At 35.0% G+C, this 27499-nt stretch overlaps 1 protein-coding gene across 8 annotated transcripts in view; it reads left to right on the forward strand.

Annotated features, from left to right (window-relative positions):
* Positions 1-27499, forward strand: part of ADGRL3 (adhesion G protein-coupled receptor L3) — a 788566-nt gene that overhangs the window by 539662 nt on the left and 221405 nt on the right. For all 8 annotated transcript variants that reach the window (XM_044387778.3, XM_026508964.4, XM_026508973.4 and 5 more), the window contains one exon: positions 10879-10959. In XM_044387778.3, the coding sequence (XP_044243713.3) occupies positions 10879-10959 (81 nt within the window). The remainder of the gene's footprint in view (positions 1-10878; positions 10960-27499) is intronic.

The raw sequence follows: 27499 nt of genomic DNA on the forward strand, positions 1-27499 counted from the left end.
CCTGTCAATGTAGGTTCATCGGTGTTAACAAATGTATCAATCTTAAGGGGGTTGCTGATGATGGCTATACGTACAGGGAGGCTGGGGACATATGTCAAATCACTATACCTTCCTCTTCATTTTGCTGTGAATTTTAAACTGCTGTAAAAAAAAAAAAAAAAAGGATAAAGAGACAGTGTAGTGTAGAGGACAGAGCCCAAAACTGAGTCGTCTGACTATTATCCTATGTCTGCCTCTGCCCTTAAACAGAGGGTGACCTTAGATGTGTCCTGTATCTTATCAGGGCCTATTTCCACCTCTGTAAATTACAGCAGTTGGGCTAGATAATATCTAAAGAAGCCATTCCATCACTTTGATGTTTTGTTTTGTCTGATTAACCATCTCATTATATATAGTTTTGTCTTATGCTTATCATTTAATTGCAATTATCAAGTTACTACATTGCTTTATGAAATGTTCTATTTCTGATTAAAAGAATGTCGTGTACTCTGTGCCATTGGTGCATTCTTAATAATGCAGTGTAGGGATCTATATGCATTAGAAAATTGTGGTTAAACAATGGAATCTCTAAAATACCTTTTAGAGCAGGCTTGACAAAAAGGCAGAATATCAGTGTGCTTGATTGGGCAACATTTCAAATAAATAGGTATATATATGATCATGTGAGAGAGAGAGAGAGAGAGAGAGAGTGTGTGTGTGTGTGTGTGTTATAAATGTAGAGAATAACTCCAGGAAGATATACAAAGTATTGGAAAGATATTTTGCCTGTGGGAAGTCATTAGGTGAGTTAGATGCTATCATTTTGTCCCAGTTGAATATGTATCATGCATGTATAATATCTATCCAAATAATTAGTACATTGACTAATAGGATTTTTGAGAATTAAAATAAATGCCAGTTCTTAAGTTGTACATTGGAACAAACTACCACAAACTTTGAATCTTAAACAATGCAAATTTATCATCTTACATTTTTCTAGAACAAATTTCAACACGGGTCTCACCAGGCGAAAATCAGTTCTTTGTGTAGACTCTGGGAAGGACCCTTGTCTGCTTAAGCTTCTGGAAGCAACCGTCATTCCTTTGTTCTGGTCCACATCCTCTTTCTTCTAAGCCATCATGGCTTGGCTTGTCTTTCTTCCATTGTATCACTCTTAATCCTCTGCCTCCCTTTTCCACTTTCAAGAACTCACACAGTTAGCTAGGATAATCTCCCATCTCAACCTTAATCATATCTGCAAAATCCCTTCTGCCATGTAAGATAACAGTCACAGATTCTGAGGATTAGGAAGTGGTCATCTTTGGGGGACCATTATTCTACCCAACACAAGCTGTAAGCAATGTATCGGAGGTGACTCTAATTCAGATACTCAGAATTAAATCAGAATTGTTCTGGCAGTGAAACAGGCTTAGGAACAAACAGCCTTTTGTATGTCCTTCATTAATTAACCAACTGGAATTACTGTTCCCTGAGTTCATGCTAACGTCACAGTTCTGCTGATTAGGTTTGCCTGTGTTACTCAAAATCTGACTTTTCTAATATAGCTTGTCACAGCTCCCCACGCTGAAAACTCAAACCCTCAATTTTATAGGCCTAAATATTAAGTGCTTGGATAGTAAAAGATTTTCTTCTTACTCTACTATATACAAATATGAGCTCAGTACAATGGTGATAAAAAAATAAAGATGTGTGCGTATATTTTAGAGGGTTGAAATCTGCTTCAAATCTTTTTTCCAGGTTTGGAAATCACAGTGATTCAAAGAGATCTGTATTACTGAACCCTAACCCTTTTTTAAGGCATCCATTAAAAAAAAGAAAGAAAAGAAAAGAAAAAAAGCCAGGAGAGGGCTAATATACTTACCCTCCTGTTAAGGAGAATGTAATGTTTTGCTCATCGTCTGAGAACAGTAATTTCATAATCCTGATTATTCTGTGATTTAGTCCTTTAGTAATATAAACACTTAATTTTAGGTAGTCTGAAAATAGGGAACTAAAAATGTCTAATGTTTCAGAAATTATAGTATATTTGCCTTCTCTCTCCACCCCCGTTGGTATATTTATAGGACGTGAAAGCAGTGAGCTATAGAGTAAGAACATGGTCTCTGGATTAGAAACCTGATTCCCACACACACTATTGTATAACCTTTGAAAGTGCATTTAACCTTACTGAGCTTTTGATTTCACATTTTAAAAATAAAAAACAATATTTACCTCACATAGTGCTTCTTAGTATTAGGCTCTTAGAAAATAACTATTTTTATTAACATGATCTTCATTTTTTTAGTATATTCATTCCTGTTTATTTTTGGAGGATTTTAAAAAACTAGAAATTCAGAGAAGATAAATGCCCTGATTTCTTTTTCTTTTTCTTTTTTGGTTTATTGTTGTAATGCTTGCTACAATAGGTTTTTGAGACTTCATGGAATAATTTTTGAAGTGGTGCTTCTAGAATTCAGTGTTTGTCATTTAACTACCAAATCATTTTTTATGCTTGTGAAAGAGAGAAATGTATTTGTATGGTTTTATAAAATACATTCCCCTTTATATCTGTGAGCACCTGAAATTCATCATAAGTATAAAGCATTCCTCAGTCCAACACAATTTCAACACTAGGACCAATAGGATGTTTTTTAGACTAACAGAATTCATTTCTTTCAGACTTGTTGATTTCTTCAGACAATTGCTTTTCTGAATTTGACATTAAATTGATTTTTCATAATATAGCTTCTTGATATTTAGTATTATGATGATATTACAGCTGTTTTTTAAAAGCACTTATAATTTATTAATACACACTCTAATAATGTACAAGTGAAATTATATTGTGTCCAGGATTTGCTTCAAAACATTCTGGGATGAGGAAGAGGACACTGAAGGAGAGAGATGAGACAGTATACACCCTGAATTGACCATTGTCAAAGTTGGGTAATAGACATGTATTATTTATTCTTTTGGGGAGGTACATTTTTTTTAAATTTTTTTAGATTTACTTATTTGAGAGAGAGAGAATGAGTGGGAGGAGCAAGGGCAGAGGGAGAGAGAATCTCAAGCAGACTTCACACTGAGCTCAGAGCCTGACATGGGGCTCGCTCTTGTGAGCCTGAGATAGTGAACTGAGCCAAACCCAAGAGTCCGCGCTTAACCAACTGGACCTTCCACGTGCCCTTTTGGGGGGTTCATTTCTGAACGTTTTTATTTTTTTTAATCATCTTTTTTTTTTTTTTTTTTTTTTTGCCTGCCTTCCACCTCTGGTTCCCTGTCTCCTATCCCTCTAAGTCATATGATCTGTAAGCTTCCACTTGTAATGTTCCTTATGCTTCCCTACGCCTGCCGTTGGCTTTTACTAGACTACCACTTGTATTCTCCAGGTACTGTTCTTCCCTCAGTTCCGTTACCTCAGTTAGATGCTATTGTCATGCTCTTCTCTCTCATCTCTGTCAAAGTACGTATCAAACGTCACCATGGTTGTTTAACCCTGCATCTAAACTGAGATCTCTTTGTGAAGGGAGCATCTTATCTTGTTTATGTGGTATCATTAAGATTGGCCACTAAAGGGAGTGAGTACTGAAAAATTATTTGCTGAATGAAATGCACACATATACACACAAACAAGAAAGTTACTTTTGCTTCAAATTACTCCATCTGTTTTTTGTGTGCAAATAATATCCACTGGGGAGAAGGCCATCAGTGACCTTTGTGCCTCCATCAATGACTTTATATCTTCAATAAGTCAAGCATGCAGTTGTTTCTCTGCTACCTCATATTTTACTAAATTCCCTGAAAATAAGTATGAGTAATAAGATGAAGGGGGAAAAGGAAGCCAGAGTGAAAAGATAAGTATCAAATTGGCAACTTCACAGCTCTTTTCTTTGATGATTACTTTTGACGGGTGTTTACATCTTTACCTGAAAGTTGACTTTATAAATGCCAGATGGTTATAGTCAGACTGGGATTTAAAGACAAAAAAGAAAGCTGTTATAATGCTAGGCACACCCAGTTTTCCATCAGCACAAACAACATACTGACCTCTGATATTTTTTATCAGTAGCTGAGATTATTTTCAACAAGAAATTAAACTTTTTTTTCCTTTGAGAAAGGTGGCCTAGCTACTTTCAGAGTATTTGAAAAACTTAGAAAAATTCCTTATGCTATTCTTAAATGTAGTTTAGTATAGTTTCCCACATTCCACATGAAATCATTGTTGTCGTAGGACAACGAGGTTCAGAGATGTAACTTGCTACCATCCTAAAGGTTGTAAAAGGAAAATGATAAAATTATTTAAAACCCCAGGAGCAAAAATATTAGATCTATTTTATTGTTTTTAAGGAGGAGAAATGTCATACGTCCAGAGGAAATAATCAAGATCAGCAGTTGAAAGTTTAAAGCAAACAAACAAAAGAAAGGCATGAAATCTGCCCAGAGGGCCATAAGCTATTAAACTTGTTTACAGCACTGTATAGAAAATGAGACAAATTTGAGCTGAAAGATGGTATAACTGGAGAAACCAATGGGGACTTTATGGTAATAAACATGTTTTTGCTTAAGGAAGAAAGTTGTGTTCATCTCCCAATTATCTCCATATCTTATTTATGTCTTATTTTATTCATTGGTCATTGGTGATGGCATTAATATGTCTATGAATATTTGTAAAATTTGAAACAAATGCATGAGGAAAAAGCATCTGATACAGCACATTGTGTTCTTTCATTCTTAATTATGAAAATTAGATTTGGGCCCTTATCTATACTTTTATCTTTTTAAACAGTTTCCTATCAAACTCAGATATTATCTCTTGTCTTCTGTTGAACTCTTCAAATGTTTAGGGAAATGATAATAGGCCTTCCCTGATCATCTTGTTTAAAATTGCAACCTGCCTCTTACACTCCAGATTCCCTTTAGCCTGTTGTAATTTGTTTCCATTGCCCTTCTCATCTTGTACATGCAATATTATTGACCTATTGATTTTGTTAATTGCTTACAGTCTGTCTCCACTTACATAAGATTGTGCATTATCATTTATTTTGTTGTGTGATATATGCCAAGTAGCTAGAAAGGTACTTATCACGTGTTAGGTACTCAACTACTATTGGTTGATGAATTAATGAATTAAATAATGAATTTGCAACAATAATGATAATAATGATGATGATGATGATGATGATGATAGCTAAAAATTCTAAGTACTTTACTGTGTACCACGTACTGTTCTAATTACTACACATGCGTATGTTCATTTAACCTTCAATACACCCCTATGAGGTAAGTGTTATTATAATTCCCATTATACAAACGAGGAAACTGAAGCACATACAAGTTAAACAACTGGATGGTTGCTGGCTGACTAGTTATATGACTAATGGTTATATGGTTAAACAGTGGCAGAGTCCAGATATCAATACAGATTGTTCTGTTTTCAGGACATGATCTTATCTATTACGACAAACTTCCTTTATTTCTTAGGCATAGCCTTATGGGGGAAAAAGGTATGTATTTCATAAATAAATAGTTCTCAAGCTTTTTAACCTCTCAACACACCTGAAAGATGATGTCCCACACACCTTGAAAATTATGGCCTATGGAAGAAGGCTTCAGAGTTAAGAGAAAATGAGGGTGTGTTTATTTTTTTGCAGGCTAGCTGTAAAAGCATCCCCTTTCTTACTGTCCTCTGTCTCAAGCTTGACAACGACCACCTTGATTTGACTTTGGAAAGTCACCAATTTCTCAAGATGTGGATTTGGGACTAAATGCTCTCAAATGCCTTTCTCCCTCCAAGTTCTGTGTTTCTAAAAATCTATTACTCTGCTCTGTTGTGCAAGTATTGACAGTAGAAAGAAAAAAATTTTTTCTTGTACCTAATGCTAGTCAAGTCTTTCCTATATTTGACCTTTAATAGAAATTGTGCCGGATTCTTCGATAAAATAGAAATTAGATGAAAGTCAAAAAAGAGATGGAAGATAAAAAAATTAATGGCTTTTCCAGAATGCGTAAAGGTCTTTGGGTTTTTGCTGTGGTGCTGAGTTCTATTGACCACCACTCTTAAAATTTCTACATCTTTGGCATACCCGACACTGGATAGTCCACACATTTTCATTTTACAATGTGAGCTGCTTTTTCTTTTTTTTTTTTTTTTGCTGGGTCATTTTTTTTTTTCTTACTTTCACAATGTAGATGAACTGTACAACTTCTGATTCAAATCCTGTTTTATCTTTCTATATCCATTTGGGGAGATTGGTCCCTTCCCAGGTTTTACAGTTATCTTAATAGTAAGTACAATCAGCTCTGACTTAATTACACTACCACCTATAAAAAAAATAAGTAAAAGAAAAAAAACTGAAAAACATTTCCATGATATTGGAACCTTCATGCACTACTAATGAGAAGTAAAAGGGTAGAGCCTCGTTGGAAGGCAGACTTCAAAAATTTACACAGATTTACTATATGACCCACCGGTTCCACTCCTAGGTATATATATTCAAGAAAAATGCAAACACGTCCACACAAAAATTTGTGCACAGAGGTTCATAACAGCATTATTCATAATAATGGAAAAGTGAAAATGATTCCAAATGTCCATGAACTGATGAATGATTGAATAAAATGTAGTATGTCTATACAATGGAATATTATTTGATGACAAAAAAGAATGAAGTGCTGATTTATGCTACCACATGGGTGAACCTTGAGAACTATATTGAATGAACAAAGCAGATCACAAAAGACCACATACTTGTGTAATTCATTTATATGAAATGTTCAGAATAGGCAGACATATAGAGACAGAGAGTCAATGAGTGGTTGCCTAAGACAGGGATGAGTTGGGAGGAAATGAGGAGTGACTGATAACGGGCTTGGGATTTCTTTTTGTAGCAGTGAAAACGGTCTCAAATTGATTATGATGGTGGTCACACAACTTTGTAAATATGCTAAAATCCACTATATACTTTAAATGGGTGAATTGTTTGGTATGTAAATTATATATCAATATAGATTTATCACATAAATATACATATATACACACATATGTATATACTTATATATGTGTATATACACATATATATAACATCAATTATGTATGTCTATATACACATATATATGACATCTTCACACAAATTTATCATTTTACCTAGACTAGAAATGAATGAAATCTCGTAAGCTACCCAACTATTTCTCTACTGCCATTGTTTTTCTTGACTCCTTAACAATAAACCATGAGCTTTTCTTTTTCTCTCTCTGGCTTTTAATTCTTTTATGCAACCTATCATTCAGTATTGTTTATTCCTTTGGTAAATACTTTGTAGGAACTTAAGGCAAACTGACAGGTGAATAGCATCACCAGGAAACTCTGTCTTCTAAATTTTATGTTCTATAAAATCAGTTTTTAAAATTTAAATTCTACAGCACAAAATTAATAAAAGAGTATGTGGATGAAACTTAACTTGGGAATATATTTTATATAAGAAACAAAGATCACAGAAAATGACTAAACTTTAGTATCAGTGGGTATATCTAGCTCTAAGGAGCTAAGAGGGCCAAAGTCAGTAACCAATAATTCCAACAATAGCCATCAAAAGAGTTCCATGAAAGTTATCAAGAAAAATTTAAAATTTTATTTAAATGGGGGAAATAAAATACTTAAACAGTGAAATATTCTTATAACCAAAATATAAACAATTTTAAAAATTAATTTATTCCAACTTAACAACAGTTCACAAGTGGCGATCCATTTAAAAGAAAATGAAGACAAACTATTTTAAATGTTATCCTACAAATTAATTTAAAGAATTAATGCAAATCTAATCAAAATTGCAATATGATTTTTTGGCTTTAAAATACAGGGAAAAAAAGGAAAGTAAAATTCAGGAAAAATAAATAAACAAATCTGTATCTTTTTAATTTGGACAAGTAAAGAAAAAATTGGAGCAGCAGATTTCACACTTGGATATATAAAGCTTCTGTTATAAGGACCAGGAAAGCCTAACGCATGGTAAAGAAAGTGATAAATGAGAGAGCAAGTATGTCCCCTGTCTAAAAGTCAGGGGACTTTTGTAGTCAAACTTTGAAGACAGTATGTGTTTGGCGGCTCAGTCCATTGAGCATTTGTCTTCTTGTTTTTGGCTCAGGACATGATCTGAGGGTCATGAGACAGAGCCATGCCTCAAGCGTCACATTCAGTCAGGAGTCTGCTGGAGATTCTCCCCCCCCCCCACACCGGCCCTCTCTTTCTCTCTCATGAATCTTTAAAAAAAATATACCACTTAAAAAATAAAATAAAAACAGTATGCATTTGCCATGCTTTTTATCTTCCTAAGCTCTTTTTGAACTGATCACATTTTTGGTTGAATATTATTCACATGTCTAGGAGAATTATACATAGAAGTTATTTATAGTTTTAGCCACAGTTTGTTATACTATTATCTCGCAGTAATTCTTAATGAGAAGGGTGGATATTTGATAGTTATTGGAGTTTTTTTCAAACTATAGCTCTCCATGCTCTGTAATGCTCTCCCTGATAAAGAGCAATTATCTCCCTGAGATTCATTGCCTTAGTTAACCACAGATTAGAATAGGTTTTATTACCTCTTACATGTTTTTGTGGAGACAAATGTGTCAGTACCACTGATCTAAAGTGAAGCAGAATTTTTTATTATGTATTTGATTAATGTAGTTAGTCAACAGCAGCCACGGTGATTTCTAGTTTTTATTCTGTGGATGGGAAATCTCAGTCACCAAACTGAAATCTATCATTGCATTTCTGACAGTCCTCTAAGACTGAGAGGGTCTGTCAATTCCTGTCACTGTAGCTCTCCCTGCCACACCTCATCCTGCAGTTTGCTGGAGTTCCCGTTGGAGAGAGAATGGACATGTTGACAAACCAAGTTCAGGACTTGCCCGTCAATATCTTCACCCCGTTCTGCTGCCTCTTTGATATCTCCAGTCCCCCTTCGGGACATACACACTGTGATCTCATGCTACCTGAAGTATCCCTGTTGAGCCCTCTTGAAGCTACATGCTTAGCCCAAGAACAGAGGCAAATGTGACATTTAAAAGGACTTTTTATGTCAAACTAAATGTAGGGATGACGGTTCCACAAGCAGTTACTTGTCAGGGTTTTAATCACTAAAACCTATACACTTTTTTTTCCAGGTTTAGTATACGGAGACCTTCTTTGTGAAAAATATCCTGATATACTTGAAAACACTTCAGATTTGGAGTCAATATGCCCCTGGCCTCGCTATTTACTAGCCGCATGTGCTTAAATGAGTTTTCAGTCTCCTCTGCTTGTTTCTTTGATTGAAAAAATATGAATATATTGGCATCGTACCTACCTTTACACCCCTATAGTGACATGGTTGCATAAAGGGAGATGATGTATACATGATAATTATTCTATGTGGTAAAGGTCATGTTCCTTGATTAGACATGAAATCCATATTATTTTATATGCTGAGATTATTCTGAACCAACATAAAGTGAAAGATTCTTATTTTCATTTACATGACCGATAACGTTTCAAATCCATTCATTTGTAATGACACAAGACCTTAAAAATAAAGAGCAATTTTGTAATCAGGTATGCTACGTAGGTAAACATTAGGCGTTTTCATAATTAAGATAATCTAAAGTTTTTAATAAGCTGCATTACACATGGACTTCTACAAGTGCAAAATCACTGTCTTACTTCTTTTATAATAGTGCTTTTAGTATTCCATTGAAACACGGCCAGTGAATGCACAATATTCTTAGTTACCATTATGAGGGGCTCTGTATATTACAACGTCTCCACTGTGTCTGCTGTTAGCTAGAAAAATGCTGGGAGCAACAGCAGCTACTATCAACAGGGAGCCATATTAATTATTTGAAATGTGCCTCATAAGAGGAATCAGCAGAGTTTATTACAAGTCGAATATTACTTGAAACGGGAAGGTTACTCTAACTGTTATCATAATCTATGTATCATTAACTTTCCTTGTTTAGGAAAAGAGATTAACAACCCTGTAAATTGCTATAGTAAATGTGTAAAATATAACTGCATATTCCCATTGTAGAAAGAAATTGGTGGGTCCTCCGCCTCTACCCAAACCTTTTTTTTGGAAATAGTTTTTAAAAGTAGCTTTAGAAATTGAACTGACTCCGTGATTATGCTTTCTTGCCTGAAAATTCTAATTGCTTACTGAATCATCAGAGTACAAAGTACAGCTACTTTGAACATTAGAATTTGTTTTGTTTTGTTTTTAAGCCAGCAGTTTTTCCAATCAGCATCTTGGCCTTCAAATCAACACCTTACCTCATAAAACAGAAAGTATGTTACTCATAGTGTGCGAGCTGGCAGAATGGTTTGCAATGAATAGAAAATGAATTCATCTACCTACTTTTTATATCCTGGCTAGTTATTGTTTTTCCATAAAATACACTAAGCAGGAAGGAGTAGTTTTCTAGTCAAACAATAGAAGCAAATCATAAATCATAAAAAAAATTAACCAGAGTTATAAAGTTATTTGACATTGATGCCAGTCTGCAGACTGTATGTTACTGGTTTGGGACAATGAAATAAGTGCATAAATTGAGAATAAGTGTGGGGCGCCTGGGTGGCGCAGTCGTTAAGCGTCTGCCTTCGGCTCAGGGCGTGATCCTGGTGCTCTGGGATTGAGCCCCACATCAGGCTTCTCCGCTGGGAGCCTGCTTCTTCCTCTCCCACTCCCCCTGCCTGTGTTCCCTCTCTTGCTGGCTGTCTCTCTCTCTGTCAAACAAATAAATAAAATCTTAAAAAAAAAAAAATTCAGTGTGAAAAAAGATAATATCACATCATAAAAACAAATAAAAAAGTATAAAAAAGACATAACTGCAATGTCTGCTAAACATTTTTTTTTGGGTCCACAGGGCAGGCACATCATGGACAGGTATCATACATCTCTCCGCCAATTCACCTTGACTCTGAGCTAGAAAGACCGCCTGTTAGAGGTGAGTTGTTGCTTTATTATTATTATTATTATTATTATTATTATTATTATTATTATCATTACTATTTAAAGAAAAAGAAACTCTATTGACTATTTTTGATGAAGACAATTAACTAAATTACACATAGTTGTAAATATGTACTTTTTACATGCAGTGCCTGTTTAAAAAGTGGGGAGGAGGGCATAGTGTACAAGGAATCTGAGAATAGAAAGAGGAAATCTTATTTATAAACTAAAATATGAAATACTGTTCTGAGAAATATTTGTAAAACAAAATAAGAAATATGGAGGGGAGGACTAGTTGAAAACCAACTTAGATTCAGAGATTACCAGATAACCATTACTTTTTTTATTGGAATTTTCTTCTTCTATCTTTTTTTTAATAAATTAATATACCTTAGACTAAGTCATATTGACAGATTTATTTCCTTGCAAAGTGATATTTCATTTTAAAAGTCACTTTAATATTAATAAGATCATTTAGTTTTAAAAATATATAAATTAAAATTATTTATTTTAAATTGATGCCATCTTTAAAGATTTTTTAAAATAACAAGTCATACAAAATAAAAATTAGAAGTAACATTTATTTTTCCATAATCTTAATACAGAATTTGTCTTTCCACTTTTAAAGAAATACTTATTATTTTCAAAATGTATTATAATATTCAAAGTTGATATGACATAGACATTTTTTTTAAATTTTTATATATACCAAATATTCTAAGGTTAATTTTTTTTTAAGTTTTAAATAATGGAGGATATTTTCTTATACCTTCAACAGTATTAATCACTTGATACAATAAAAGTCATTAGGTCTGCCTTTTACAAGCATGTTTTCTATACATGCTATTTCCTCGGCCAGGAATCTCTTACCTTTTCTGCCCAGTCAGTTTCTACCACTGTTTGAAGGCTCATCTTTGTCTTTGGTTCCTCTGTAAGAAGTTCCCTGTCTATGCACTATGGATGCGGAAAGTGCATGTGTCTATTCTCCAAATGTCCCCTGGGCTTGCCTCAGTTATTACATTTAAGACAATATGCATGCATATTTCCCTTTCTCCTCCAGCCACTGGTCTATGCTTGGCACATACTAGGAACTCATACAATGGTTTCTGTCTAAGTAACAGAAAGTGAAGGTGGCAACCTAGGTTCTGAAGGATGTAGCCTTCTTTTTCAAGATGAAAAGGAAGCAGGGATGATAATGGAATCCACGAAATGTAGGCAGAATGAACCAAAACATGGATCTGTGAAAACTGTGACATTTTTAAGGAAATGTTCTGGGTGCACGGTAAAGTGAGAGCAGTTCTAGAGGAAGAGACTGACAAGATGTAATGAGGCAGATTGGGAAGGACACTCTATCACACGACAAGAAGTTTGTATTTTATCCTGGGGGAAAAAAGGTCATGAAATCTTTTTAATTTTTAAAAATTGTTTTTCTAGGGGCACCTGGGTGATGTAGTCGGTTAAGTGACGAACTCTTGGTTTCAGCTCAGGTCGTGATTCAGGGTCGTCAGATAAAGCCCCACGTTGGGCTCCGCACTCAGCATGGAGTCTGATTTGAGTTTCTCTTTCCCTCTACTGCTGCCCCTCCCCCTGCACTCTCTCTCTCTCTCTCAAATAAATAAATCTTTTTTAAAAATTGTTTTTCCTAAGTTAGTGAGGATTTGCATTATAACATTATGTTCTTGATATAAGAAAAAAATATCTCTGAAGTCAGTGTAGATGAGGAGAGATTAACAGAGGGAGGCTGTTTCAATAGTCCAGGTAAAAGATGACTGGTAAAGTAGTTCGAAGTATGTCCACCACAATGGCAGAATCTGAGAAGTATTTCTTTTTAAGATTTTATTTATTTATTTATTTATTTATTTATTTATTTATTTAGAGATTGCATGTGAGCATGGGGGCAGGCAGAGGGAGAGGGAGAGAGACTATCAATCAGACTCTGTCAAGTACAGCCCCAACGTGGGGCTCAGTCCCACAACCCCGAGATCATGACCTGAGCCAAAATCAAGAGTTGGGTCCCCAACCCCCTGAGCTACCTGGGCGCCTGGGCCTGAGAAATATTTTGAAGAGACATGACATTTGACTGAACAGATATAGGGGGAAGGAGCAGAAATGCCTCTAAAATTTATATATCGATCAGCTGCTTGGATTCTTATGACATAATCCCTCATCATGCGGAACAGATGAATTTTAAATTGATGTATTTTTTTTAGACATTTAATCCTTACTACAACATTGTTCCTATCAAAGATGGAGGTCTGTTTAAGCACATTAGTGACTTTAATATAATTCATTTCTTCTGACATGATCTTGGACTGATTTAGGAAGAGTACGGTCAGGTCATGGGTATGGTAGTGTAACAATACACTTCAAAAGCTAGTGGCTTAAAACAAGAAACGTTTACTATAGTTCTTAGAGTTGGTTGACTTTGTGTGTACTGACTTGGCTGAAGTTAGATGTTTAGTAGCTAGCAAGCTGGTTGGTTTTGCCGGGGAGGAAACTCAGTCACATGCTTGGTGGTCACCTTAATGTCATCTGGGATGATGGTCATGTGACTCTCATCATCCAGCAGCCTCGCACAGGCTCATTCCCATTGTGACAGGTTTCCCAACAATAGGTAGACAAGTCTCAAAGCTCAAGTATTTTCAAGACTCTGCTTGTGTCATGTTTGCTATGTCTCATTGGCCAAAGCAAATCATATAGCCAACCCCAGACATAAACAGGGAGAAAATGACTCCATTTCTTGATTGAGGAACCACAATCCAAAGGACCATGGATACAGAAAAGAGGGGAATTGGGGTCATTTCAAACTATCATAGCAAGGCAGAAAAGGGTAAAATGGAGTGAGACCAAAATTGGCTGATAAAATGAAGGAATTTAGAGCCAATTAACTTAAACTTGTGAGTTCCAGGCCTTTTTTATCATTAGTTTTCTCAGGTACTACACAGAAGATCAGAAATAAGAACTTCACAGTGTCTTTGTGAGGATTAGGGATAATACAGAATAGAATCTGGCATCTGGTAGGCCCCAGACACAAGGTGGCTATCCCTATGTACTTTTGGGCTCACTGCTGTGGCATAGGGAAGGAAATTGGACTTTGAAGCCAGGCAAACCTCTATGACCTTAGGCAGCTTCTCTCTGTCATCGGTAAAACAGGGATGTCACCCCAGTAAGTTTATTAGGATAATGGAGTAAAATAATAAGTGCCAATTTCCTTATATCACAAATATGTGATATTAACTAGACCCTGAAGAGTTAGAAGGTAGGTAGGCGTTATTAAAAGCTCCACTTTAAAATGGCACCATCTTGGTCAAAATAGTGATGGTATTGACCTGGTAAAGAATGACTTACTAGAGTCCAGCGGTCATCTGTGCTTAATATTGGCTTCAAATGGTACTCTCTACTTTAGAATGATTGTCTTGATAACTTCTAGTTCTCATAGCATTCCTCTACATACATTAACCCAGAGCTCTTGCTAAACTGCTCTGTGCTTAGTACAATTGCAATTACAGTTACTAGCTCATGGGCCACAATTCCACAGTATTCAGAGAACAGTTAAATAGGTTCAAGAGGTTTGTACAAATTACCATAACATTGAAAAAAATCATTTGCTTTTTTTTTCTTAAAACTATCTAATATTTCATTTAAAAACAAATATTGGAAATGGGAGAGAGTTGGCATTATAATAGCATTAGTCTGGAACCATAGAGTATTTCCTTTCGACTTTCAACCGTCACCCCTTATCTTCATTTGCTATTTTTAATTATACTGAATACTGCTGTTGATACTTATATGCAGTCAAATTATATAAATGAACTCTACATGTCTATATCTGTATCTATAAACAGACAGAGAGAGAATTTCTCATGTATGTTAAGGTTTTTGTATGAATTTATAAAATAATACATCAGGTTCTTTAAATAAAATGGAATTCTTTGAACTCCCTAAAAATTAACATTAGCTAACCATTTTAGCTTTCCTTTTTCTATTTTTCTCCTGTAATTATATGCATATTGAGACTATGAAACATTTGTCTGGATGTTACTATGTCTCTCTATATTCTCTCTTTCTGTATATATTCTCTTACTTTCCCTTTCTGTACCAATATCTACTAGTCAACATGCATATTAATGTTTTAGGAATTATTGCTTTACATATTAATTCCTTATGTATTTTATAGACCTGTATTTTAATGGGAAAATTATATTTAATTTTCTGACATTCATCAAAGTAGTAATACAAAACAATGATATTTAAAATATTATCAATATAGTTACCAATATTAGCACAGGGAACTTACCATAGAAAATATTAACTATCTAACATAGAGTAACACATCAGATTGCTTCAGATATTTTGCTATCTTATTCTGTTCTCATCTGAAATATTTTGGATTAGTTGGTACTTTTATATATATGTATAAATACATACATATATATGTATATGGTGACTGTGCTTTGAGTATTTGAGATAGTGAACTAATTATTGGTTCCAAACTATTATTTGGAATTGTGTTGTAAAACTCTATTCTAAAAAATAATTTAAGTAAACATATCTCCCAAAAAAAATCACAATTTTAAATCACATTTTCTTTTTTTGTTGTTGTTGCCTCAAGTTCTGTATCACCTATGAATCATTTTGAGTTTAATCTATATGCCACTGTTCTCCCTTTCAATTTTCTTGACTTCTTTCACTTTTCCATCTTTTTTTAGGGAAAACATATGACATTGATGCATTTGTTTGTCATAATATGTTTCTTCTTTAGTATTGTGCATTTTAATTCTGACCAACATGATCTTAGTAACCATATGAAAAAGATAGTAGTAGATTACCATATAGCCTTGAATAAATTATTGTAATCTGCATTTCAAAGTAGCAGCGGTTTATAAATTCTGTGGAACTTACCCACTGATGAGTAAATTTGAGAGATTCTATTCTTTAAATCTAATGTGATCATACATGGCATTTGGTTACATAATTTATGCCTGTGATAGCTTTATATGCATTCTTCAATTTACAGATTTTATTACTGAATAGGGGTGTAAATTCCAATAGTTTACTAGTGCATTAATGTCACAATACATTACAAGGTAATTAACCAGAGCTGCCACTATAAATAGAAAAATAGTCACAGCCCTCACTATAAACTACTTAATAAAAATAAGATCCTGAATCAGCATTCACCATTATAGTAATTTTTCTTGCCATATGTCTCATTAATCAGGACTTAAAAAAAAAACAGCCTCATCTAGAAGCACTATTATTTTTAAATCTTTCATTATTAAAACAAGTTTGTTATAATTTTCTAGTTAATTTAATGGGATTGATTATATATTTCTGTTTGCAAATATGTTCTACATGCTTTTGAGACATATTTCCCCATTTTTTATATTATAATTGGAAATGAAAAACTACTTTGGTAGTTTTGTAGCAGACTTGTACATAAGCACATTGGAGTTCTTAGCAGGACTCATTGAGTTGCGGTTCTGAAGGTCATGTGTCCTCACCAACTATACTTTCTCCCTGACCTTTATTTTGCCTCCTAACTACTCAAATGCAAAACCCCTTACCCCAGAATTATGTCTATATTACAGGCAGACTGACTCAATGAGGGTAACTGGGTGGGAGTTTGTGTTGGAAGCTGAATCAGAATCCTAAGCAGAAGTATGTATTATTGGAGACTCAAATATATCAGTTGAGGCATGCCCTTGAGTTGAGACTTTATTGTTTTGTTTTTGATATTGTTTTACTTCATTGTTTTCCTGTACAATTTTGTGACAGCCTTAGAAATTCTAGAACCCAACCTAGGAATCCTTCTTAACATCACTAGCAATTCACGTTAGATAAATTCCTGTCAATAACCCAGGAAAAAACCATTCTCTTCTGAAGACTGTCCTCAATTTATATTACTAAGAATGATATTTATAATGTTCTGCTATATAAAAAGTTTGACAGTTACTGATTCTCTCCACCTTCCAGTGTAGTAACCCACTAATAATAATGCTGGTGAAATCAGTTTGTATTTATTTTGTATAATCTTTCTTTAGGTAAGATCTTATATTTAATTAGAAGTCTAATGCTAAATACTAATTTATGCATTTGCTAATTTGTTGACAGTTACAATTTATACTCTGGAAAAAAAGCTAAAATATTTGGGCACATTTGAAAAATTACATCTATTTTTTTTATCTTTTTTTTTTTTTTGCTATAATAAACTGAGTAATATAAATATGGTTCAATTGGCACATAATCAATGAACTAGAATAATGCCAGGCATTAAGTTTCATGTGCAAATTGAATTACATTCAGCAAATCCACATTGAAAATATTTTTTAAAGTTCAAAATAAACAGATGGTCCTGCCTGGTGCATCTATATTAAAAATAGGCTCTAGCCAAAGATTTAGCATCACAAATTAGAGACATTAGCACATGATACTATCAGTGGAATGTAAAAACATTTGAAATTGATTAAAATAAAATAAGAACAAGACATCTGGCATTCTTATTGAGGAGTCTCCAGGCCTGTTTTTTAGTATTCTATGGTGACATTTTTCTAACTTATCTTGTTAGCAGACATTATATGGTAGAACATAATTTCCTAGTTTTATCCACCCTTAACCCAAGGCAATAAAAATGAAACTTGCATATACCAGATTGCTTTGACCATGTTAGATAAACATGCGTTTTCTACACTTATAAATGCCAGACATTTTTTTTACTGTATTTAAAGTATACTGTGAACACCTACAAGATAGAGCTTGTTGATATTGATGGTAAATATCATTCCCACTTATTAAGTATATATCTTGTGTCAGACAGAGGAAGAAGTATTTTATATGCATTGTCTCATTCCATTTTACAAGGATCCTACCACTTTTTCATTCAGACTTACTGTTCATCATCATTGTATTTCTAGCATCAGGCATACTACGATATAGTAATACTTGAAATTGGGTTGATTTAATTGGAGTTAAATTCTAAATTTAGTGACAAAGTATACTTTTTATTCAGTATTGTTAGGAATAAGTATGAAGGCTTTGTAAATTATAACATACTTTGCAAATGTAAGTCATTGTTTAAAAGCCAACATTTATCATTTGAAACAATTTAGCACAATCCTGCAGGCCCCTTGTGGTATATAATTGATATGTTGAGGATAATTATTCCAGAAAGTAGCATGACCTGGTAGTTTTTTACAGTAGGTTCTTGGTCATCTTGTCCTGGTAGTCTCTCAATGAGCCTGAATGAGAAGGGAAATAGAGTTCGTTTGCATTCTACTTCCACGTTGGCTCATGGAATGATATTCTCAGTACTTAGAGGACATTAAATAGAGGCTTGATACTGTTGTGATCTGAACAACTCTTTCAGGTTCAGTGTGGCTGAGGGTGGATACAGTGATAATGATCCTTGATTTGAATATGACATTTCCTCCGTGGAGCCTATTGCTCAAGGCCAGGAAAGTCTCTGGAACTAGGATGTGTCTAAGCAGTTATGATCAGGGTTCAGTTCTTTGAACTTCACATCTCCCCACCCATCCCCCCATTCCCAGTGCCCTTTGCCCTCCTAAGATTACTCACTGGCCCAGCTCTCCTAAGATTGCTCCTTTAAGTACCAGGACTGACTACTTTTGTTTTTTTTGTTTTTGGTGGGTTTTTTTTTGGGGGGGGGGCTTTTATTCTCCTTAGGAAAGATGGGAGTGTAGCTGCTTTATCTTGTTCAGAGAAAATATTTAGCATTTTCTGAATGTCGCAATTTTTTGTGGTGAGGTATTCCTAGTTAGTAATAATAATAATAGTAATAATAATTATAATAGTTAACATTTATCTTTAAATCATACGTTCAAACTGAAAATTACCCACATGACCCCCTCCCTCCCAATTACCATAGAAAACCAATCATAATATTCTTCTGAATATTCCAGTAGATACATACTTTTTGAGTAGACATGGTAGGAACATTTAATATTTACAATTAACATTTGTACCTGGCTCTATTCAAAGCACATGATATGGATTATTAATTTCATTAATTTCCTGAATCCCATGAAGCAGGTAGTATTATTATTGCAATTTTGTGAATGAGAAAAATTGAGCCATAGGGAGATTCTTTAACTTCATAAAGGTCTGATTAAATATTACACATTGGACCCAGGCATCTATAAAAATTCTACCCTGTCAGTTTTTTATTTATGTAATAGGAATCATGATTTAATTTCGTAAACAACACACTATATAGCAAGGAGTTAGTAATAGAACATATTATCAACAAGGGATGGGGAGATCTAACTATGCATAGTATAGTATTTCAAAGAAAATTCCTCATCGTCTCTATTAGTCATCTTACGAAGGCAATGGGGCACAAGTAGTGTGAACACTTTACTATTTAGTACCGAGTGACCAGTAAGTTTTTTGTGTATCCATTGTCTTCTTCCATAAAATAGAATATCTTTGTTGTACTGTTACACTGTTACTTTTTACTCTTTTCATAAAATATCTTAACTGTTTCTCTCAAAAGAAGTATGGAAAGTCATACCACAAAAAAAGAAGTCAGGCATTGTGATAAAATATCCTATTTTTGCAGTTTTCAGTATTCTCTCCCACAAATGGTTATTACTTGTGTAATCACCAGAAAATAATTTTATACCAGTATACTAAAAATTATCTTATTGCCTGGAGGAGACAGCTAGCTGATAGTTGTGTTGACTGCTACTACCAAAGCCTGGGGAGGGGTAACGGAGGAGGTTTTGACTTAAAAATGGAATAATCACCCTTATCCCCACCTACTGAATACTCACAGCTGCAAAGTTCCAATTCTTTGGTGTACTCACATGTACTCATGCACACGCTCCGGCCCCTCAGGAGTATCTTCTTTAATGTAATTATTCTTACTTGGCAATAGATTTAAAAGACAGCATGATAAAATTTATATATGATAAATCCTTAAATTTTAAAATATCTTTTACTCTTTGAGTCAATTGCCTAAGATAAGAGGAAGATCTCTTTTCTCTAAAGATACGCCGATAGACCTTGACAGTAAGGACAGTAAGCGTTGGGACTGTTACGGACATGACATTCACTTACATATCACTACTTGGTGAATGAGGATCTTGTTTCCTCAGCTGCTAAAAAGCATATTGTTCCCATGGGAAGTGTTGACTTTGGCAATTATTCATCCTATAACACCCCCAAACAGTATTACCGTCACACTAAGAGGCACTTAGCTCCCTTGATGTGTACTAAGAAGCACTTTTCTCTTTGTTAGTTGTACCTTTGGGTCTAGCAATTGCTTCCAGTTCTTAGAGTCCAAGAAAAGGCAGTTTTCCTCACTGGAGCAGGTGAGCCTGTTAAGTTTGGCATCACATTCTCCTAGATGGAGTCACATGGAAGTATGCAGCTTAAATACTAATGCTTGCATTTAATCTGCTAACCCCACCCCAAGTGGCTAACTATATGATCATGGAAAAATCTCATCACCACAACAACCACCTGTTTCCTGAATTTGTTTAAGTATCAGATACCAAATATGATATTATATGTGAAAGCACTTTATACCTTATAAAATGCTATGTAAATATTGCTTAGTATAGTTTAGCAGTAATCTTTATTGTTCCAGTCTAAGACTCAGCGTAGCTCATACATGGTAAGATCAAGAAAATAAGTCCTCAAGAAAGTTTACAATGTTCTTATCCTCCTTAAATCCTGCCGGCTTACTTATAATACAGTTTTGTATTAAAAATAACCAATTTTTTTTTCTGTGAACGTCTATGCATTTAATTTCAAACATGTAGCAAACGGTTAAACTATAGATCAGCTTTTTTTTTCTGTACTCTTCTGAAAGACTAACTTTCAGTCAGTGTTCAACAAGTATTTTCTATGTGATTGCATCTTACGCACGGGTTAGATTCTGAAGTTAGTGAGCAAGGTCAAAAAACAAAAACAAAAGCCCACCTTCAGAAATCCCCTAAATTATCCACAAAATACAATATATCCAACTGTGAGCTATTCCTCAATATCAGAAAATGTGAATACAGATATACCTAAAACCTCTTTTGGCTGTGGTGATACCTATTTGATGAACAGTGTGGGGAAACATAGAACTGGAGAAATACTGTCCCTGTCCTTTTAGTCTGGGCCATGTGCTCACTGATTAAAACACCAAGTGAAATTTTTTCCCAAATGCTTTTTGAATGTATATAGTTGAATTTAAGTCAGATGAATTTTGATGTGACAGTACTATACTGAATGCCAACTATTTTCCATGCACTTTACAGGGGACTGGCAATGCAGTGATACACAAGAGAGGAAAGATGTTTGTCCTCATGGGCTTTATCTTGTATTGGAGGAAGTCAACAATAGATCAATTATATATTACGTAAACAAGATTATGAATGGGTTATGGTTAGAGGTATAGAGGAGATATATAAGGTGGATGGTCAAGAAAAACCACTCTAGGGGAAGCCAGGGTCTCTCACTTGGGTAAGCATCTGTCTTCAGCTCAGGTAATGATCTCAGGGTCCTGGGATTGAACCCCATGTTGGGCTTCCTGCTTTCAGGAAACCTGCTTCTCCCTCTCTTCCCTGCCTGTGTGCTCTCTCACTCTCTCTCTCTCTCAAATAAATAAATAAAAATCTTAAAAAAAAAAAAAAAAAGGAGAATAACCATTCTAGGGAGGTGACTATTGAGCCGAACTATGAAGAATGAAGGTGAGTTGCATATTGAGTTGTATCTGTTCTTTATATATTTCGGATACTAACCCTTTATCAGATCTTCTCCCATTCAGTAGGTTGCCTTTTAGTTTTGTTGACTGTTTCTTTCACTGTGCAGAAACTTTATTTTGATGTAGTTCCAATAGTTTATTTTTCCTTTTATTTCCTTTGCCTCGGGAGACCTATCCAGAAAAATGTTGCTACAGTCTATGTCAGAAAGACTACTGTCTGTGCTCTTTTCAAGGATTTTTATGATTCCAGGTCTTACATTTAGGTCTTTAATCCATTTCGAGTTTATTTTTGTGTATGGTGAAAGAAAGTGGTCCAGTTTTATTGTTTTACATGTAGCTGTCCAGTTTTCCCAACATCATTTGTTGAAGAGACTATCTTTTTCCCATTGTACATTCATTCCTCTTTTGTCAAAGATTAATTGACCATATAATTATAGGTTTATTTCTGGGTTTTCTGTTCTACTTCATTGATCTATGTGTCTGTTTTTATATCAGTACCATATTGTTTTAATTACTACCACCTTGTAATATAACTGAATATCTGGAATTGTGATACCTCCAATATTGTTTTTCTTCTTCAAGATTGCTTTGGTGATTCTAGGTCTTCTGTGGTTTTATACAAATATTAGGATTGTTTGTTCTAGTTATGTGAAAAATGCTTTTGGTATTGTGATAAGGATTGCAATAAATCTGTAGATTGCTTTGGGTAGTATATACATTTTAACAATATTTGTTCTTCTATCCCATGAGCATGGAATATCTTTCCATTTCTTTGCATTGTCCTGAAATTTTTTCATCAGTGTTTTATAGTTTTCAGAATACAGGTCCTTTACATCTTTGGTTAAGTTCATTCCTAGATATTTTATTGATTTGGTACAATTATAAATAGGATTTTTTTTAAGATTTATTTATTTATTTTGAGGTGGGGGAGGGGCAGGGGGAGAGGGAGAGAGAATCCCAAGCAGACACCGTGCAAAACATGGAGTCTGATGTGGGGCTCGATCTCACAACCCTGAGATCACGACCTGAGCCAAAAGCAAGAGTTGGATGCTTAACCCAATGAGCCACCCAGGCACTCCTGGGATTGTTTTCTTAACTTCAATATCTGTTGCTTCATTATTAACGTATAGGAATGCAACAGATCTCTATACATAGATTTTACATCTCGTGACTTTACTGAATTCATTTATCAGTTCTAGTAGTTTTTTGGTGGAGTCTCAGGATTTTCTATGTATAGTATTATGCCATCTGCAAATAGTGAGAGTTTTACTTCTTCCTTATTAATTTGGATGCCTTTTATTTCTTTATGTTATCTAATTGCTGTGGCTAGGCCTTATAGTACTATGTTGAGTAAATGCGGTGAGAGTGGACATCCTTGTTTTGTTTCTGATATTAGGGGAAAAGCTCTCAGTTTTTTAGCATTGACTATGATGTTGGCTGTGGGTTTTTCATATAAGGCCATTGTTGGGTTGAGTTCTATTCCCTCTAGACCTACTTTGCAAAGGGTTTTTTATCACGAATGGATATTGTACTTTGTCAAATGTTTTTCTACAACTATTGGAATGATCATATAGTTTTTGCTTACTGATATGATGTAATCATATTGATTGCATCTTGGGAATAAATCCCACTTGATCATGGTGTATCATTTTTTTAATGTATTGTTGGATTCGGTTTGCGAATATTTTGTTGAGGACTTCTGCATGTATATTCATGAGAGATATTGGCCTAAAGTTCTCTCTCTTTGTAGTGACTTTATCTGGCTTTGTATCAGGGTGATGTTGGCCTCATAGAATGAATTTGGAAGTTTTCCCTCCTCTTGTATTTTTTTGGAATATTTTGAGGAGAATAACTATTAACTCTTCTTCAAATAAAACAAAATCTTAAAAAAAAAGGGGGGGGTGGCTCAGCCAGTTAAGCATCTGTCTTCGGCTCAGGTCATGATCTCAGGGTCCCAGGATTGAGCCCCACTTCGGGCTCCCTGCTCAGTAGGGAGCCTGCTTCTCCCTGTCCATCTGCTCCTTCCTGCCCTGCTCATGCTTTCCCTCTCATAAATAAATAAATAAATAAATAAATAAGTAAAATGATTGGTAGAATTCACCTGTGAATCCATCTGGTCCTAGACTTTTGTTTTTTTAGTAGTTTTTTGATTACTCATTCAATTTCATTGCTGGTAATCAGTCTGTTCATATTTTCTATACTTCCTGCTTTCATTTTGGTAGGTTATGTTTCTAGGAATTTAACTATTTCTTTTATGTTGTGCAATTTGTTGGCATGTAGGTTATAATAGTATTCTGTTACAATTGTTTCTATTTCTGTGGTGTTGGTTGTTATTTCTCCTCTTTCATTAGTGATGTTGTTTATTTGGGTCCTCTCTCTTTTCAAATAATTCAATTAAAAAATGGGCAGAAGACACAAATAGACATTTTTCCAAAGAAGACATGCAGATATCTAACAGGTATATGAAAAGAAGCTCAATATCACTTAACATCAGGGAAATGCAAATCAAAACTACCATGAGATATCACCTCACACCTGTCAGATTGACTAAAATCAAAAACACAAGAAACAGGTGTTGGCAAGGAAATGGAGAAAAAGGAACCCTCTTGCACTGTTGGTGGGAATGCAAACTGATACAACAAATGTGAAAAAGAATATGGAGTTTCCTCAAAAAATTAATAATAGAACTACCCTATGATCCAGTAATCACACAATTGCAATACTGTATATTTACCCCAAAAATACAAAAACACTAATTCAAAGGGATACATGCACCTCTATGTTGATTGCAGTATTGTTTACAATAGCCAAACTATGAAAACAGCCCAAGTGTCCATGTGTCCATCAATAGATGAATAAAGAAGATGTGAAATATATATAATATAAAATATATTATAAAATATAAAATATATTTTATATATAATGGAATATTATTAAGCCATAAAAAAGGAATACACTCTTCCCATTTGCAATAACACGTATAGAGCTAGAGTATAATGCCAAGGAAATAAGTCAGTCAGAAAAAGACAAATACCATATGATCTCACTCTCTGCAGAATTTAAGAAACAAAACAAGTGAGCAAAGGAGAAAAAAGAAAGACAAACCAAGAAACAGAGTTTTCTTTTTCTTTTTCTTTTTTGTTTTAATTTTATTTTATTTATTTGAGAGAAAGCGAGAATGAGCAATGGGGAGGGGCAGAGGAATGAGAGAAGGAGACTCCTTGCTGAACAGGAAGCCCAATGTGGGGCTCCATCCCAGGACCCTGAAATCATGAACTGAGCTCAAGGCAGCCGCTCAATTGACTGATCCACCCAGGCACCCCAAGAAACATACTCGAAAGTATATAAAACAAAATGATAGTTACCAGAGGGGAGGCGGGTGGGGGATGGGTGAAATAAGGGATGGGGAGGAAAGATAGTTATCATGATGAATAAAATAAAATACAATAAAATGATAAAATGATTAAAAAAAAAAAAAGAATGTGAGTTGGCCATGATTCTATGTGGAGGATAGTGTAATCAAAGGCCCTGAAGTAGAAACGTCATGGTATGCTAATTTATTTGTTCAGTAAGCAAACACTGATTAGGGCCTCATTTGTGCTAGGCTTTGATGGAATTGTGCAGTTTACAAGGCTGTCAAGACTTCTCGTTTCATGAAACATACTCTAGACAGTGGAGAGAAGCTAGAATGAACAAAAATTAAACACATAAATGGACATAGTACTTTCTGGAACAAAGTGAGATAGGGAACTAAGGATCTAGGCAGAGTACTTACGTAGAACTCAGATCATGCACGCTTTTTTTTTCAAGGAAAAAACAGAGATGAACAATAGTTAAAGCAGTAAAAACAGTTGTTGTTTTTTTTTCCCAGAACTATTGCAGTAGGGAAAAAGAGACCTCAATATAGAATGGGCATCTACTCCAAGCATAGTATGGACAAGTGGGAATGTACAGCCAAGGAACAGGGTGGGAGGTCACTGGATGGAAAGTTGCTAAGAGGAAATGTCAGGGGCCAGGGGGATTCTGGAATCAACTTGATGGGATTCTTGAAGAAGACAAGCCAGAGTGATCAGAAATCACCAACGGGGTGTTAGAGGATGACAAGCCTGATCAGATATGGAGCATGGGGGGTTGTGACTAAAATGACTTAGTAGGTAGGGTTCCTTGCTATAACTGGATTTTACACAAGTGTACAGATGGTCCTAAGAGACGGTTCAGGAACTTAATTAAAGTTTGGTCAAGCAGAGAGTCTTTGCCAGCCTAGTAGGCCATGAAAGGACTTGGGGTTTTAAGAGCTTTGAAGGTTTAAAAGCCCCTGAAGGGTTTTTACACAGAATACTACATAATCTGATTTCGATTTTTAAAAGATGGCTCTACGTGGAGGATGGCTTAGAGAGAAGGAAATCCAATCATCTAGGTATGGCCTTTCCTTAAAATTTCATTTACAGAATTCTCTCTTGCCACTTAAATTCTCTGAAAATTCTCTTCCCTCTGTCCTCCTCCATTTTCCACATTACTAGCTTCTGGGTAATGTGTGACTTCTCATCTCTGATTCAGAAGTAGCTGACGGATTTGGCAACAGGCACATTCAGATTGCTGTGGGAACAAGTGCTGAGCCCTTTGTAAGCAGGAGCTGAGAGAACACATGCCTGGACTCCACCAAATGCCCCGGGGAGGGGTTACAGTGTCTGCAGGGAGGAAGAGCATTTCCTAACACATAACCAATGAAAGGACTGCAGTTGCTCAACCCTTAAGGATCAAATTCTCAAGCTACAAACAGAATATTGATTCTATTAAAATAGGCACCGTGTAAGATTCTTGGCTGGTGATTGTGAGGCTGTTCATCTTTGGTGAGGTTAGTCTGTATTGCCTTTGGAACTGGACAAGGCTTCAGTATCGGTCCACCAGTGAGATGGTGTGAACTGAGAAGAAAGAAACGGGTAAAAGAGCTTGGAGCTCAGATTATAATAGACCTCTGTGAACTAAGCCTAGCAATTCTAAGTATCCTATCTGTAGACATCGGGAAACTACAAAGGACTTCAGGCATAGAAGGCATTAATACAACTATTTTGCATTGAAATGTTGATTGAAATGCTTAGGATGGATTGGGAGCAGAGGGAAATTAGTTATTTCAAGAAAGGTTTCTTGAAAGTGCCAACTAAAAGACAATAACAAGGGGAATAAACGAGACATGATGGATTCATAGATACTGTAGTTAAAACATAGGACTTGGTGGTTGGATATGAGAGAAATAAGAGATAATTATTGGATTTCTAATTTAGATAATTTGGGTGGATATTGTTCATTTTCTGAAAGACAAAGGAAGTTCGTGTCCAAACTAAAGATCACCTATTATTAATTTTTAGAAAATACGTATAACATGAAATGTGATTGGAAATTGTTTCCTTTCAGTCCATGGGAGATGTAAAAAAATAATTTCAAGGGTATCTGAGACCTTTAGCCTTTTACAAGTAATTGAATTGTCCCTTTGGTCACCAGGTGGTTGGTTAGTTATCACAAGATGTAATTTATTTAGAAAAGTATGACTAGTGGATTTATGTGATACTGAGTCTGATAAAGTTCTTTCCTGGAACCTGAAAGGCATGCCTGCCAGACTTTATTTAGGTTTTAATGAATGAATAAATGAAGCCAAGGCTATAGAGTGAAAACCACCTGTGGTTACCAAATGGTCCATGCCTTTCCTTTGTTTCGCTATTTTGAACAATTGTACTTCTTCATTTCAAATGTGTGTGTTCGTTTGAGAGGGGCGCCTTCAGGGCATACTTGTTTGTTGGTTAGATAAAACCATTCTTGAAGATAG

Source organism: Ursus arctos, unplaced genomic scaffold, assembly GCF_023065955.2.
Source record: "Ursus arctos isolate Adak ecotype North America unplaced genomic scaffold, UrsArc2.0 scaffold_9, whole genome shotgun sequence".
Classification (NCBI taxonomy): Eukaryota; Metazoa; Chordata; class Mammalia; order Carnivora; family Ursidae; genus Ursus; species Ursus arctos.